This window comes from Drosophila eugracilis, unplaced genomic scaffold, assembly GCF_018153835.1.
Source record: "Drosophila eugracilis isolate 14026-0451.02 unplaced genomic scaffold, ASM1815383v1 contig_2088, whole genome shotgun sequence".
NCBI lineage: Eukaryota > Metazoa > Arthropoda > Insecta > Diptera > Drosophilidae > Drosophila > Drosophila eugracilis.
The window spans coordinates 3,547,285-3,562,068 of record NW_024572964.1 but is presented as its reverse complement, the minus strand read 5'-3'; the positions used below and the strand labels follow the sequence as shown (position 1 = coordinate 3,562,068).

At 41.7% G+C, this 14,784-nt stretch overlaps 3 protein-coding genes across 3 annotated transcripts in view; 1 reads left to right on the top strand and 2 right to left on the bottom strand.

Annotated features, from left to right (window-relative positions):
• Positions 1-135: 135 nt before the first annotated feature.
• LOC108108153 (probable RNA helicase armi) lies at positions 136-4,149 on the bottom strand. The gene is made up of 6 exons (XM_017216085.2): positions 3,721-4,149; positions 3,171-3,599; positions 2,504-3,106; positions 1,461-2,423; positions 590-1,393; positions 136-525 (listed from the first exon to the last, which is right to left on the bottom strand). The coding sequence occupies exons 1-6, from the start codon at positions 4,147-4,149 to the stop codon at positions 229-231; spliced, it is 3,525 nt and encodes a 1,174-aa protein (XP_017071574.1). The 3' UTR covers positions 136-228.
• A 16-nt stretch (positions 4,150-4,165) lies between these two features.
• LOC121529911 lies at positions 4,166-5,122 on the bottom strand. Its single transcript, XM_041817980.1, has 3 exons — positions 4,992-5,122; positions 4,776-4,903; positions 4,166-4,345 (listed from the first exon to the last, which is right to left on the bottom strand). Exons 2-3 carry the CDS (start codon positions 4,872-4,874, stop codon positions 4,166-4,168), a joined length of 279 nt encoding a protein of 92 aa, XP_041673914.1. The 5' UTR covers positions 4,875-4,903; positions 4,992-5,122.
• A 594-nt stretch (positions 5,123-5,716) lies between these two features.
• Positions 5,717-14,784, top strand: part of LOC108107967 (eukaryotic translation initiation factor 5B) — a 33,838-nt gene continuing 24,770 nt past the window's right edge. The window contains exons 1-4 of the mRNA XM_017215808.2: positions 5,717-6,304; positions 6,371-7,521; positions 7,949-9,371; positions 9,430-9,562. Of these exons, the coding sequence (XP_017071297.1) occupies positions 6,234-6,304; positions 6,371-7,521; positions 7,949-9,371; positions 9,430-9,562 (2,778 nt within the window). The 5' untranslated portion in view covers positions 5,717-6,233. The remainder of the gene's footprint in view (positions 6,305-6,370; positions 7,522-7,948; positions 9,372-9,429; positions 9,563-14,784) is intronic.

Below are 14,784 nucleotides of genomic sequence, written 5' to 3'. Positions count from 1 at the left end.
TTTTAATTGAAATACCAAAATATTTAATAGGACTAACTACCCTAACGCCACTGCTCTTTCTTTAAATAACACTATAGGATCAAAACTTCTAATTTCTTAGCTTAATAACCAAAAAAAAAGAAGAAAAGAAAAAGATCATTTGGAGTCACTTTATTCCTTAATATAGCACTTTGTGTGCTAATAATACATTACGTCAGGCTTAAGAGATATGAATATTTGGTAAACGAGTTAAGGCACAAAAGCTTCCAACCGAACTGGATCTTCATCCTCCTGATTTACGATAGATTCGGGCAAGTCACAACCGAAATAGGCATTGTTATTGGCACAATACAGGATGAGTTGGCGCCAACATTCATCGACGGCTAGAAGACGGGGATTCCCAAATATGATCATCATGGCACGAGCCCGGGAAACAGCCACGTTCATACGTTTGTGGGAAAGCACAAAGCCCAAGGAATACAGGGCGTCTGTTTTGAGGATTGCTTCCGTAGAGCGCACCGTGGAGATGAGAGTAATGTCACGTTCCTGGGAATTATATAAAGTTTTTATAGTTAAATCTAAGAAACGTTTTTGTTATTTGGCAGCCCACCTGTCCCTGAAACTCTTCAACGGTACCAATCTTCGGCATGGCCACATCTGTCCCAACGAACATGTTTCGCAACATCTTGACCTGCTTCACATATGGCGTGAGTATTCCGATCTGTTCTGGTGTTACATTAGCACGATACAGAGCTATGGTCATGAGGAATACTTCCTTGACCTCATGAGGATTATACCACGAAGGGGAATCGATGTCTTGCCTGTTCTCTCCAGTGATTCCATAGAAGAACGTCCCATGCGCTTGCGGCCAATCCTTTTCGGGCTCGAAAACGCATCGTAGCTTGGTTAGAAGCTGAATTTCCCTCGAATCTTTTTCGGATAAAACAGAGATTAGTTCGTCATCGTAGAAGAGTTTGTTATATATGCTCATAATCGACGGTAATGCTCGGTAATTGTACAATAACTTGGTCAGAACATCAGGATTGTAACCTGAGTTGCTAGGATATCTCTGAAGATCCTTTCGATAGGGCGATTGTTCCAGCAATCTCTCCAGGAATGATATGGAAAATCCGTTATTCTTCCCAAAATAATTAATCACAACGGGCTGCAGCTGCCGAGGATCACCTGCTAAAATCACTTGACTCCGGTTTTTCGTTAGCATTATAATAGGAATCATTGTCTCAGGTTCGGTGCATTGACCAGCCTCATCGAAAAGCACGTGGGTAAAATGCCCCGGTGGGAATCCCATCTGTATGAAGTTTCCCAAAGAAGCACTTGTGGAGATAGTGATTCGGTGGGATCCCATAAACTTCATCTGGCAACGTAGCTTCAGTCCCGATTCGGTGACCACCATCTATTATATAAAGAAAATGGTATTAAAGGATTTCCATTCCTTTGGAAGAAAATATATTTATGCTTACTTTTTCCTCGCAGGAGCCCATGGAGCCTAAGTCTATGGTGGCACAGTAGCTCATCAGTTCGGGAGGAATAAACTCCTTCTCCACTAGATTCTGGGACACAAGACGAATGAAATCTCCCTGGAGCAAAGCTTTGCTGTCAATGAGTCTCTTTGTCAACAAATCAGCTGAGCTATTCGAAGGTGTCCCAACCAATATTCGAGCACTTGGGACATTTTTCGCCAACTGCAGTATTGTCTCTACCAGTGTCACGGTTTTTCCTGTGCCGGGCGGTCCAAAGATCACATACGGAATATTTTCAGCTTCACCGCGCAGTATATTAAAGACAGCCTGCTTTTGGATGCAGTTGAGCGATGAATTAAACCATGGTAATTTCGAATCGTATAGATACATATCATCGCCCTCCATCCGCACGTCCAATTGCGGATTTTCGCGCTTTGTTACCTTATTGGGAAAAAGGAAGTTTTCCCCCAACACACTCAAAATCTTCGAGATGGCATGGTGCTGCTTGCGGTAACCATAGCGCGAGAAATGAAACTCCAGTCGATAATCCTCGCCATTATATTTCTCCTGGAAACTGGCGTGGAATTTTAGTAGAACTCGGTTAAATAGCACTTTATGGATAACGCCCTCATATGTTTTGGTCGTCGGGGAATCGGGTTCCAACCACGGATTTATTGCTCGAACTGTATCGCCTAAGACCAGCGAAGGACGACGCTCGGCTAGATTCTCGATTTGAAGTGCGAGATAGTCTCCGTCTCTCAGGAAATGGGCTCGTTCTCTGTCGTAGTTGCGAAAGTTCACAAAGCACTCAATCTCCTCGAGGTGAAGAAACACACTGAAACGCTGTACATAGTTACTAACGGTTAGGGGTTCCTTGATGCATGGATATTGCTTCTCGATGGCATCAATCATATCTTGGCGCCGTTCAATGGCCAAATACATTTGGCGCAAAGTTTGCGGGACCTATAAAACGACAAATGTTGTTAATATGTATTACATTTAAACTGGAACTTGAATTACATTTGAAATTATCAAATCCTCACCTCAAAATAACCTAAACGCGTGGCAATGAATCTGCGTTTGGTGAACAAATGTTCTCCCGGAACCACATCCCCCTTGTTGCACCAAACCTGGTTGGCGTAGAATCTGGATCTCTGCAGGGCGTTACTTCCGGGTGCAATGAGACTTTCTGCCGCTTTTATACGTTTTTCAGCTTCAGCGGCTTGTTCCTTTGTTTCGCAAACGATTACCGTAAAAGAGCGCCTCACCTTGAATTTGTCGAAATGTATGACGTAGTTCTCGGTTGCTTCACCTAGGAACTGGGTGTGAATTTCGAAGACCACAGTTATTTCGGCCCCGCTGTTAAGGTTCTTGGGCTCAAGCGGTTCTATCAGGCTCAGCTGGGATTCACTATCGTTGGAGACAACAATTTTCTCCAGAAGCAGCTTGCGATCCAAGTTATTGATCAATTTTATAGATACAGTCTGCTTTTGCCAGAGTTCTGTGGTGATGATACGATCTTTACCCTTGACCGATACCGCGTGTCCACTGCTGGAAGTTCCACTATAACCCTGAGATCTCAATTTTGTTACCCCAAAGTTTTTTTCCAGCGGAGTTATTTTGACAGCGCGTCTCGTAAATTTGGACTATGGAATTAAAATTATTATTAAGGAAAATACTTTAAAATGCATTTTCACACCACTAACTTACATACTGACACTCAATGAGATTGGCGAGAACAAAATCGCCCAAATGAAGATCCATGCCGGGCGGCAGATCCGTTTTCAGAACGTAGGTTTCCGGATCCAGCACCGCTAAATCCGTATAAACGCGCTCTACTATGCACTTTTCACCCTCCTGGATGCGAGTGGGAAACACCTTAGTGACCTGCAGGATTTCTCCTTGCTTATCAACAAAACCATCGTCCAGCTGAATGTTGCACTCTAGGCGCACCCGATCTCCCGTTTTTGGTATGAAGGACACCTCGACGTTGTCTAGCTCGACGGTGATCTGTCCGTATTCCGTCTCCACGTCTATGGAGGATGCCAATCGCTGGCGAATCAGGCCTAACACGCTTCTAATCTGGGTGTTAAAATAAGTGGGCTTCTCATCTCTTAGTTTGTCTAAAGCTTCTTCGATCTAAAATAAAGATTTGGATTTTTTAATTCATTTAGAGATGGTTTCGAATACTAAGTTTAAGATAAGATATTCAAAGATTTAATCTTTCTAGTTTGTAATAGCATTTTTAATATAAACTCACGTTGTTTTGGTTGGAATCCTCCCAAGTATGCTCAAGGATGCTCTTCACCTTTACCACCCGCGTTGATTCGCCCTTTGTAAAGGTCAGATATTCTACGACACAGCCAACATTTAGCTCCTGGAATATACCCTCTGCCACCTTGCTGTCAAAGAGAACGTCTTTATCGATTACTCCACGGTCGCAGGTCAAGCTAGTGATCACACCCTTTTTAGAGGTACACACTCCTTCTGTGTTAGTGTCCAGAGCTAAATTCTCCATCTGGTTGGAAATAATCGAATCCATTTCAGAGGGATTCGCCTGAAGCGCGCGTTCCATCTTCTCCTCCATTTCTTTTTGATCCAAAAAACGATTTTCCCGTTCCAAATTTTCCAACATAAGCTCCCGGTTACGATCCGGACTGTTGATCATTTTCCGAACGAAAGTGAGCATTTTGTTTTTCTGGTTTCTACTGTGTTGTTTTTTTATCGAGACTCTCGTACATCCAGTCAGTTTCGCTAAGGTAACCCAATTCCTTGCGCAGATTCTGCAGACGCTTCAAATGTGTCTCCGTCGTATCCGCCGCCCTTCCGCCCTCGGCTTCAGTCAGCGATTCTGCCTTGTCAGCACCAATCTCTGATTTCTTAGCCTAAGATATTGTAAACAATGAGAGGATTGCGAATGGTTAAAGACCGAAAGCTGAAGATCCTAACTTTGTCAATTCATACCTTTACACTAGGCAAATTTTTATATTCCAATATCAAAAGCAAAATTTTTTTTTCACTTTAAAGAGATTTTGTGAATAATATTATGTGTATCGTTGCACTTAACATATTTAAAGACAGTAAATTAAATCGTTGTTTATTTGTTTGAACAAGTTTTATATTTCGAGAAATTTGAAATAAAAAATATTTAATAAAAAAATATATTAACTTATGAAATTCCGATGCTCAGATTTCAGAGTAATTTAAAAAACGTGGAAAAACAAGCACATGCTTTCACACGAAAAGTGCGCAACAGTTTTTACAGTTATCCCTGTCTTACTATGTCCTTCTCGCTCTTACATATTTAAAACAAACCTCTGTTTCGCTGGATTCTACTGGAATATTGCTAGCCGTGCCGCTCGTGGATGCTTCTTCTTTGATTGTTATACTTCCGGAAGCTTCGCTGGACATCATCCAATTAACAATTGTTCTAGGATGTCAAGCTATGGTCCAAGAATTGTTATTACTAAGAGTGCTTTACCGGCTTTTTTAAAATTTACAACCGGCTTTATGTTTTTTTATTTAACTTACATAAATTCTTAACGTGCTTGAAACAGTGCACTAACTACTTAACCGATCTCGTAAATTCAAATAGTTAATGCTTTCAAATTTAAAGAATTTTGATATAAAATCCGAACAAAAAGCGTCTTTGCGAACTTTTAAGAGAAGGAATTTAAGTGGGACCGCACTCCAAATGCTGTATAATACGCATATCTTTTTAAAAATATACTAGTTCTAGCTATTTTATATACCCTTTCATAAAGTATCATAACTGTTTTGAAAGTTTGTATCGCAAGTTGTCACAAATCAGAATTTCCTTTTACTTTAATGTCATTTAGTCATTATAATCAAGCTTGTTAGCAAGTTATAGCACGCACCCAAAATTGTGATTCCAAAATATGTTAGAAGGCTTCATACATTTTGATTTAACAAGCGATACGAATGTATGTGAGGTAAAAGCTAATAGATGGTTCCTTCTTGCATTGCACAACATAAATTCTTAGTGATTTACAACGTTAAAAAATATGTTTAAATCTCTTCAAATTTAAATTCGAAAATTGACAAGAAGATAACATAGCACACTGCGACACATGTGATGAGTGCAAGAACAGATTTGCGGCCATAAATGGTTTTCCTTAAACCGCGCACGACGGCGCCGTGGCAACGTGACCACGATTCCATAAAAAGTTGAAGGTAATTATAAAATAAATATTGTAAGTACTTTAAGGAAGTAAGGAATTTTTCTTTTTAGGAGCTGGAACCCAGTGACATTATTACCTCTCAATTAAATTTAATGGACTCTTTCTCCTATAAACCTTTTCTTTAAGCCCATGTCTACTTTATATTCAAGATACTATTTAAATCAGCGACTACAGGGTATAAGTGCAATCGATAACTCCACATCGAACCCTTGTCTTTTCTAGTTATTCCCTCAACGGTCACACTGCCAACCCCCCGCACCCACCCACTCATCCAACGTGTTTGTGTGCAGAATTTCCACGGCTAAATTAAACCGATTGAAAATTGGCAATCCACCGTGCCAAATTCAACCTTTGATTGCCCAATTCTGCAGCAGCAGGAACTAGCCGAAGGAGCCACTGCAGCGGGACCAGGATCAGAAGATCAGAAACACCAGGATCATCTAGGGAAAAGTCTTCCTCCTCTTCTTTTTTGCTGCCGAAGCGTCGCGTGTGCGGATCTTTCAGCGGTGAATAACCCACGGCTTTTCGTTTTTGGCCAGCGGAGGAGCGTGTTGCAGTCGCAAACGGGAAGATGGTTAAAGCTAAAAAGGGCAAGAAAGAGATACTGACCAAGGTCGAAGGCGGTTCCTCGGCGGACGAAATGTGAGTCGCTTGGATAGCCACCTGCCAACTTGGCAAACTTTCTAACATTTATTTGGTTTTCTACAGTTCCGACGTGGACAGCGACCAGGTGAGTCTTAACAACAAGAAGAATCAGCCCCTGAAAGGCAACAAAGCTGGCCAGGATGATGTCCAAGCTCTAACTAAAGGGGTCAAGAAGCTCAATGTCAAGGGAAAGGGCAAGGCAGCCAAAAATGAGGACTCAGATGAAGAGGAGGTGGTGCCCACCAAGGGAAAATCCTCCAAAAAGTCGGCATTTGAGCTGCTAATGGACGACGATGACCAAGATGAACCGGCTGTGCAGGAAAGTCAGTCAGAGGAGGAGGAAAAGGTGGTCTCCAAGCCCCAGAAGAACGAAAAGAAGGGCAAAAAGGCAAAACGAAAGGGCAAAGACGACGACGATGAAGATCTAGACAAAGTGTTAGCGGAACTCCAAGCGGAGTATGCCGGCGAGGCTGTCCCAGCTGCCACCACCGTCGTTTCCCCAGAAGAACTGGCAGATGAGTTCTCCAAGAAGAAGAAGAACAAGAAGCAGGCCAAAGCTCCTGTTCCCGCTGCAGACAACCCTGACGAGGATGAGGGCAGCGAGGATGAGGACGGGGGCAGTACTATGAAGACAGCTGCTCAAAAAAAGAAGGAAAAGAAAGAGCGTCAGAAGAGGGAGGCTGCTCTTGCCAAGCAAAAGGCAGCTACGGAGCCCAAGCCCAAACCTGTGGAGAAACCTGCTCCAGAGCCCGAACCCGAAGTCTCAGAAGAAATCCAACCTGAAGCCGGCGAAGAGGAGGAAAAGACCAGCAAGAACAAGAAGAAGGGAAAAAAGGATAAGAAGGCCGAGCCCGAGGAGGAGAAAAAGGACACCAAGAAAAAGGGTATGTCCGCCGCCATGGTAGCCGCCATGCAGGAGCAGCTAAAAAAACGCAAGGAGGAAGAGGAGCGTTTAGAGCGGGAGGAGGCAGAACGTATACGCCTGGAGGATGAGCGTGAGGAAGCCCGTCTAGAAGCAGTGCGTCTGGAGGCCGAGAGAAAGGAGAAAAAGAAACAACGTGAGGCAGAGCGCAAGGCTCGTCTAAAGGCCGAGGGCAAGTTGCTAACCAAAAAGCAGAAGGAGGATCGGGCCAGGGCACAAGCTCTGCTAGAGTCTCTTAAGGCTCAGGGACTCGAAATTCCGGATCCTAACGATAAGCGACCTACGCGACCAGGTAATTTAATATGATATGAATTATAAAGTATTAGATAGAGATTTTCCAATATGTATATCAACTTGCTAGTGAAAGTTATTTTTAAAACTCATTTTAGTTCATAAACTGAAACACTTTGAATAACATTATTTGTTAATTGTGCAACACGTTTTATGTAAATGGATCCACTTTCTCTTTACATTTGCACGCAACTGTCGCTGTTTCTTGTTTTTCTTTTTTGAGAAAGATAAGAAAGGTAGATAATATTCGATTATATCATTTTATTTTAAAAACGATGGATAAGTTATGTAAGTTGAATACCAATGGCCAAGTAAATAACATTCTTAATTTATTTTTGGATTTCAATAACAAGCAACGAATCAGTAAAAATCATAATTTTAAGGTATATCCTTAATAGCGCCCTAATAACCCAAGTTATTCCTTTCAGGAACTCGTATCCGTCCGAACAAGAAGAAGGGCCCCAAGGAAGATGCCGCCGAAGAGGAGGCCAGGAAGGCAGCGGAAGCACAAGCAGCTGCTGCTGCCGCCGCCGCTGCAGCGGCTGCCAAGAAAGAGAAGGAGGAAGTGGTCAAGGAGAGCTGGGATGCTACCGACAGCGAAGCAGAGGCAGAACCCGAGGAGGAATCCTCGCAGACCACCAACAACGGAAAGAACGATGCTGAGGAAGAAGAGAGCACAGATGACGATGAAGGTGACGAGGATGATGATGACAGCGATGATTCCGATGAGGATAGCGATGACTCTGAGGAAAAGGAAACGGCATTGGCCAATGATCCGGAGTCACGAAGACTCCGAGCGGAAGCCCGAATCTTGAAACGTCAAGATGATGCGGAAAAGAAGAGAACTGTCGATGAACTTAGAGCAGGAGTGGTGTGTGTCCTAGGTCATGTAGATACTGGAAAGACCAAGATTCTGGATAAGTTGAGGCGAACTCACGTTCAGGATTCCGAGGCGGGTGGCATTACCCAGCAGATTGGAGCCACTAATGTCCCAATTGAAGCCATCAAGGAGCAGACGAAGTACGTGAAGGCATCCGCAGGATTCGAGCATCGTTTGCCTGGTCTATTGATCATCGACACACCCGGTCACGAGTCTTTCAGTAACTTGAGAAACAGAGGATCTTCCCTTTGCGACATTGCCATCCTGGTAGTGGACATTATGCACGGACTGGAGCCGCAAACCATTGAGTCAATTCAGCTGCTCAAGAAGAAGAAGTGTCCATTCATTGTGGCCCTCAACAAGATCGATCGATTGTACGACTGGAAACAGCTGGGCAGACGGGATGTCAGAGATGTGCTCAAGGAGCAGCAGAGCAACACACAGTTGGAGTTCCAGCAGCGCACAAAGGAGGTGATTCTGCAGTTTGCTGAGCAGGGCTTGAATGCTGCTCTGTTCTACGAGAACTCAGATCCCAAGACGTACATTTCCTTGGTGCCAACTAGTGCTATTACGGGCGAAGGCATGGGTAATCTGCTCTTCATGATCGCTGACTTCTGTCAGAACATGCTGACCAAGCGTTTGATGTACTCCGAGGAACTGCAGGCCACCGTGTTAGAGGTAAAGGCACTGCCAGGTCTGGGAACCACCATCGATGCCATTTTGATTAACGGAAAACTGAGAGAGGGTCAAACCATGGTTGTGGCCGGAACAGATGGACCTATTGTCACTCAGATTCGCTCTCTGTTGATGCCACAGCCCATGAAGGAGTTGCGTGTAAAGAACGCCTATGTGGAGTACAAGGAGGTGAAGGCTGCCCAGGGTGTCAAGATCGCTGCCAAGGATCTGGAGAAGGCCATTGCAGGTATCAATCTCCTGATTGCGCACAAACCGGATGAAGTCGAGATTTGCACGTGCGTTTATCTGAGTTTTATATATACGTTTTGTATTTATCAATATTTTTATTTCCAGAGATGAAGTTGCTAAGGAACTGAAGAGTGCACTTAGTCATATTAAACTGGCACAGACGGGCGTCCATGTCCAGGCCTCCACGCTGGGTTCGTTGGAGGCTCTCCTGGAGTTCCTGCGGACATCTAAAATTCCGGTAAGTGAAATCATGATTTATTTACTTAAGGGATAAGTTTTGCTAGGTGAGTAAAAATACTTTTCTTGACAATGTAAAAAGTTAGTTAAAACATGTTGCATACTTTTTAGCTGAAGATGAATTTAAGGAATTTAGAATTGATTTTTGTGGCCCATGTTTCACATTAGGGCTTCAAATATATTACTTGTTGATATTATGAATATGGAAAATAAGAAATAGGCAAAGATACATGGCCAATGATTTGTCTAAAACTGATTTGCAGCTAGAAAAACATGCAGTGCATGCAAAGCAGATTTGGTAATATTTTCTATAAATTCACGCCCTCTTAAATCAACGTACTGCCCAGTATCCCCTGACCAATAATGAACCACACGTGCCTTGTGCAACAAGTCCAAAATGAATAACAACCAAAACATAGGGATAGGAAAAAATCCCCCAAGGGAAAGATCTCTAACATAATTTCGCACCGTTTGTTTAGACAATTAGCCAAAAGAATATTTTCGGGCCAGACCGCATAGTAGATCCCAAAAGCGGAGGGAGAGATAACCTTTTAATAGGTGAGCTCTGCAATTTATGTACACATTATTTATTTCTGCCCATGGCGGGATATTTCTAACAGCTCGTATAGTCTGGCGATAAACAAAATCTCTTTAGACGAAAAACCTAGTACGCAGTTTGGAAAATTTGCCATTTTGTTGGGGCTACTTTTCGATATCTGGCAAATTGAATTTCAGTGCGGCGACAAAGTTGTAAATTTTCGCTGGCCAAAAAACTATTTCGGATTGGGAATTATGAGTGCGTGAGGAGGCGGAGGAGCCGAGATTTTCTCCTCCTGTCTGCCAGACTACGCCGTAAACATAAAAATGCGTATTTTTGTAAAATTCAAACCCGGCCGTTCTAGCCACCAAAATGATGATAATCATCATGATGATGATGATGATCATGGCTATGGTGAGGATGATTCATGCCAAAAGAAGCCGAATGGCGGGCGCCCAGCCAACTGAACACGCACTGTAACCATTTCATTTCGCTGTCTGCCCCCCAGTCTCGAGAAGATTGAACACCCAACTAAAAATACTGCCCGCTCTATATACCATATAGATACGCAGATCTTTATATATATATATGTATATATTCAGATGGTATATATGTACGAGTATATGGTCGCAGCGGATATGACAACTCAAATTCCAATTTAGCAAATATTTATTTTCTAGCAAAAGCCAAAGCCTGCGCCCAATCAATTTCACACGCCGTAAATGAATGAATTAATCGAGTTTGCTTTCGGCTTTTTAATGGGAATTAGATAATCAGAATTATTTGCCTTATTTAATTCCCCTTTTTGTTTTTTTTTTTCGCTTGCCTCAGCTGCGGAAATGTTGCAACGGAAGCGCGGATAAAGTGAACAAAACAATAAACAGACGAACACATATGGGCCATTTGATCCAAGACCCCGATATTTGAGTGTTCTGTTGTTTCAGCAATTTCCTATTTTCTGTTTTATTTAAGTGTATTTTTTTATTTTATTTTTTTTCTGTTTTCTGTTTTTGCTGACACTATACAAGCTCATTAGCGACAGCAGCCCACATTTGCTAAGGTTTCCCACAGTGTCATCATCATCTCCATGTGGCCATCATTATCATTATCACCGGTAGGCCGCAACACTTTCCCAGGCCTTAAGGTTCCTACCATACACCATATGCGATCCAATACGATCCGGGCCGAAACGCCAACGCAATATAAAGCACACCGAGCAGAAAAACTATGCAAATTAGCCACCAAATGCAGCCACAGGGCGCGTGGTTGTGTACTGAATGAATGAGCGACTGACTGAATGATGCGACCAGGCCAGGGACGTTTCAAGCCGCAAAGGGGTCATCTTTCAGTTATATATGTATATATTCTTGATCTGTCTGTGGCAGCAATTTGATTTTGATAGAATTCTTGGTAATGGCTGTTGGCTATTAAGATTTGTCCTCCCTCGCACTTTGATTAAAGTGGTTTTAGACAATCTTAGAATACAGATTGGATCTTAAAATGTTCTTAAGAGATTTTAAAAACTAGTAAATTTATATAAAAACTTTCAAGCAATTTTTAAGCCCTTTTCCATGAAAACTCCGCTCCTATTCGAAGTTCAACCATCTGAGCTTCCTTTTGTCTTTGCGGCCTACTGAAATAATTTCCAAGTGGCTTTTCTGAGTCGCACCCATTAGATTTGGTTTCGTTTCTTGGACGTCCACTTGGTCTCTTAATGAATGAATTAACAATTTCTGCAGTCGCATGCACATGTTGTCCATATGGCCACGATTGTTGGTTTTGTCGGTTTTTCGATATGGTGTCGTCGGTTTTTGCTCTTTTTTTCTCCTCAGATTTTGTCACATTTTAGACGAAAAATTTGTCGCCGTCATGTTTACTGCGCTCGTTTCGAAAATCAATTATGGCCAGCTGACTGACTGACTGAGTGAATGACTGACAAACTGACAGAGTGACAGACTTCTGCTGCGGGGCTATATACTTGTAGTCATTCATTCATTCATGATTTGAGCCAGAGATGCTGACCATGTGGGCCGACCACCGGCCGGCTACGTAACAAGTTTCGCCTTCATTTAAGCCAAATTTAGTAACTGGCTAACAACATTCACAGACACTCGCAGAGGCATTACCTTTTTTTGGACCGACTAATGCTATGTAAAATGCCATAAAACTTTATGGTTATCGCTGCCATAGAGTCATTTTTCTAGGCACCCACATATGATGTCGGCCTTTTCGATCCGATACTCAGTATTCGGTGCTTTTGCCTTTTTTCTTGCGTGGCCGTTGAAATACGAGCAGGGTTGCCAATTTATTGGCACTGCCAAACTGACGGCCGGAAATTGTCATTTGAGTGGTGGCCGCTGCCGTTCAAAATATACAAAATTAAAAAAAAAATCGGAGAAAAACAGCTCCAAAGTTTTGTCTCGCTTAGCCCATTAATTTCTGACACGTCGCAGGTTGCGTTGATTGCTGATTGCCAATCAATCTTTCGCTTGAACTGTTCCATTAATTGGTATTCACCCGATCTGAATTTTATGGTTTTAAACCCCTTTCGTCACCTGGCAGATATGGAATATACTTACAGGTTTTGGAAAAGGTTAAGAGTATTCTTTGCAGCAAAAGTTGGTTTAAGGCTTCCAAAGTAAAGTGTTAGGAAAACTTCATCTTTTTGGAAATGAATATTAAACTTCTAACTATAATATTAGCAATCCTATTGTTAAGAAGGAAAATGTTAAAGCCAGCTCTTAAATATCTGCACTGAAATATCAGTTACTAGCATTATTCCTTCCTTAATTGAGTTACATCTCTTCATGCATCATTTCATGATGCTTTTTCTGCACTTAATTAATTAACAATAGCGCGTCGCAAAAATTACAATGAAAACGAAAATAAACCTTAACAAGTTCCCAAAAACGGGGAATAATAAAGCCAAACAGAAGACAATGAATTGTATGGAAAACAAATCAATTACAAATGTGTTGCCCTCCCGCTTTTATTTTATTTTTGTTTTTAATTGCGTCCCACATATTGAGAGGCATTTATGGAAGTCATATCTATAGTTGTTTTTATTGCTGTGTGTTGTCGGTGCCTGTTGTTTTTGTTGTTGTTTCATTCATTCGCTAGATATTTCAGAGATACAAAAATACATATATAGATATACAGATGCTCGTACAATAATTCATTTCATTGATCAAATAAACATTTGCTACACATTTCGATAAATTAAACACCGCTGCCCTGTCCCCCTATGCGCCCTCTAAGCGCGGCAGGGCGTAACGCTGGCAGCTATAACAACAAACACAATAAGTACTAAATACAAATACAACAACAACAATAACAAGAGCTAGTGATCAATGCCCAGTTTTCGATTCATTCATAAAAATTGATTGCACTTGTTGCCCAGCTTGATGGCCATGTGTTTTGGGCGGAAAGTGCGTCACAATCACCATTAAACTATTGCCACAATACAACTTAGTATTGTTTTGAAATATTTTCGAAAATTTAATAATATTTTGTATATTATACAACCTACAATGTGGAGAAAAAGCGATTTTCTTTGAAACCTAATCTCTTTCAGGAAATAGGAGTAGTTTCTTCAAAAAAGTTTAACCTAATGTAACTATCAATAATATTTATTTTGTAAACATTAAACATTTATTATTTCACTTTAAAGCTTATATTTAGTTACTCATTAAACTTTATAGTTATTTTTTACTATTTCCATATTCATTGTTAAATTTGAAAGGCTTAAAAAAAAGGTTGTTTATGCTTACATTCCCCTAAAAAATAACCTATAAATTTTCAGCTATTTAAAACTAAATGATACTATTAACCAAAAAATGTGTTGGCGTTTTTAAGACTTGGCTTTTTGAAAAGGCACTGTTGAAGTAAAATAAATCTATTCTTTGGGCCAAATAACAGAACCGATAAAAAGCCATGTTAAAATGCATTTTTCCGCCTCCAGTCAACAGACATTCCTCGGTTACGTCATGGAAAATGTTTTCGCTAGATTTATGGTCCGTTGGCTGCACAATTTTATGATCGCCTGCCGGAAAAACCAAGCCAAAGACAACATGAATGAGCGGCTGCTACCACTCTCCATCGCCCTGTCTCGCTCTTTGGGCCATTGCAAACACCGTTATGCATTTGGCCTGCAATTTCTTTCGTCGCTTGCAGTGATGAGCAACTTGATGGGGTACAAAACATAGATCAAAAGTATAACTAACAATATGTTAATTTAATACAAACCTTACAAAGATATCGAGTCGATATACCAGATTATACCATTTTGTACCTTTAGTACCTATAGATGTAGTACCTACCAAAGTACCTCTATCCATATATCCCCCATCACTGACTCTAGTTTGCCGTTGATGTTGCAGCGTTGGCTTCATTAACATTTGCACCTCGTAGCCATCAACGGCCAAATATAGCGGTGCTGCCGGCTGCCATTCATAAAAAAAGCTGTATGCACCTCTCTCAGTTGGTTAGCCTGCTATTTGGCTTATACAACAGGCAGGCTGCATTTGCTGGTTTGTACACCCTCAACGTGGCTGGGTTCATGTTCATTCATTCAATTTTGCAATCTACACACTCGCACATACACACACAGCCACACACATTCACCTGTATTTTCTTTGCACAACAATGTGGCCCGCAACTCTTTTTGGCCTCGTTGCCTTTTCTTC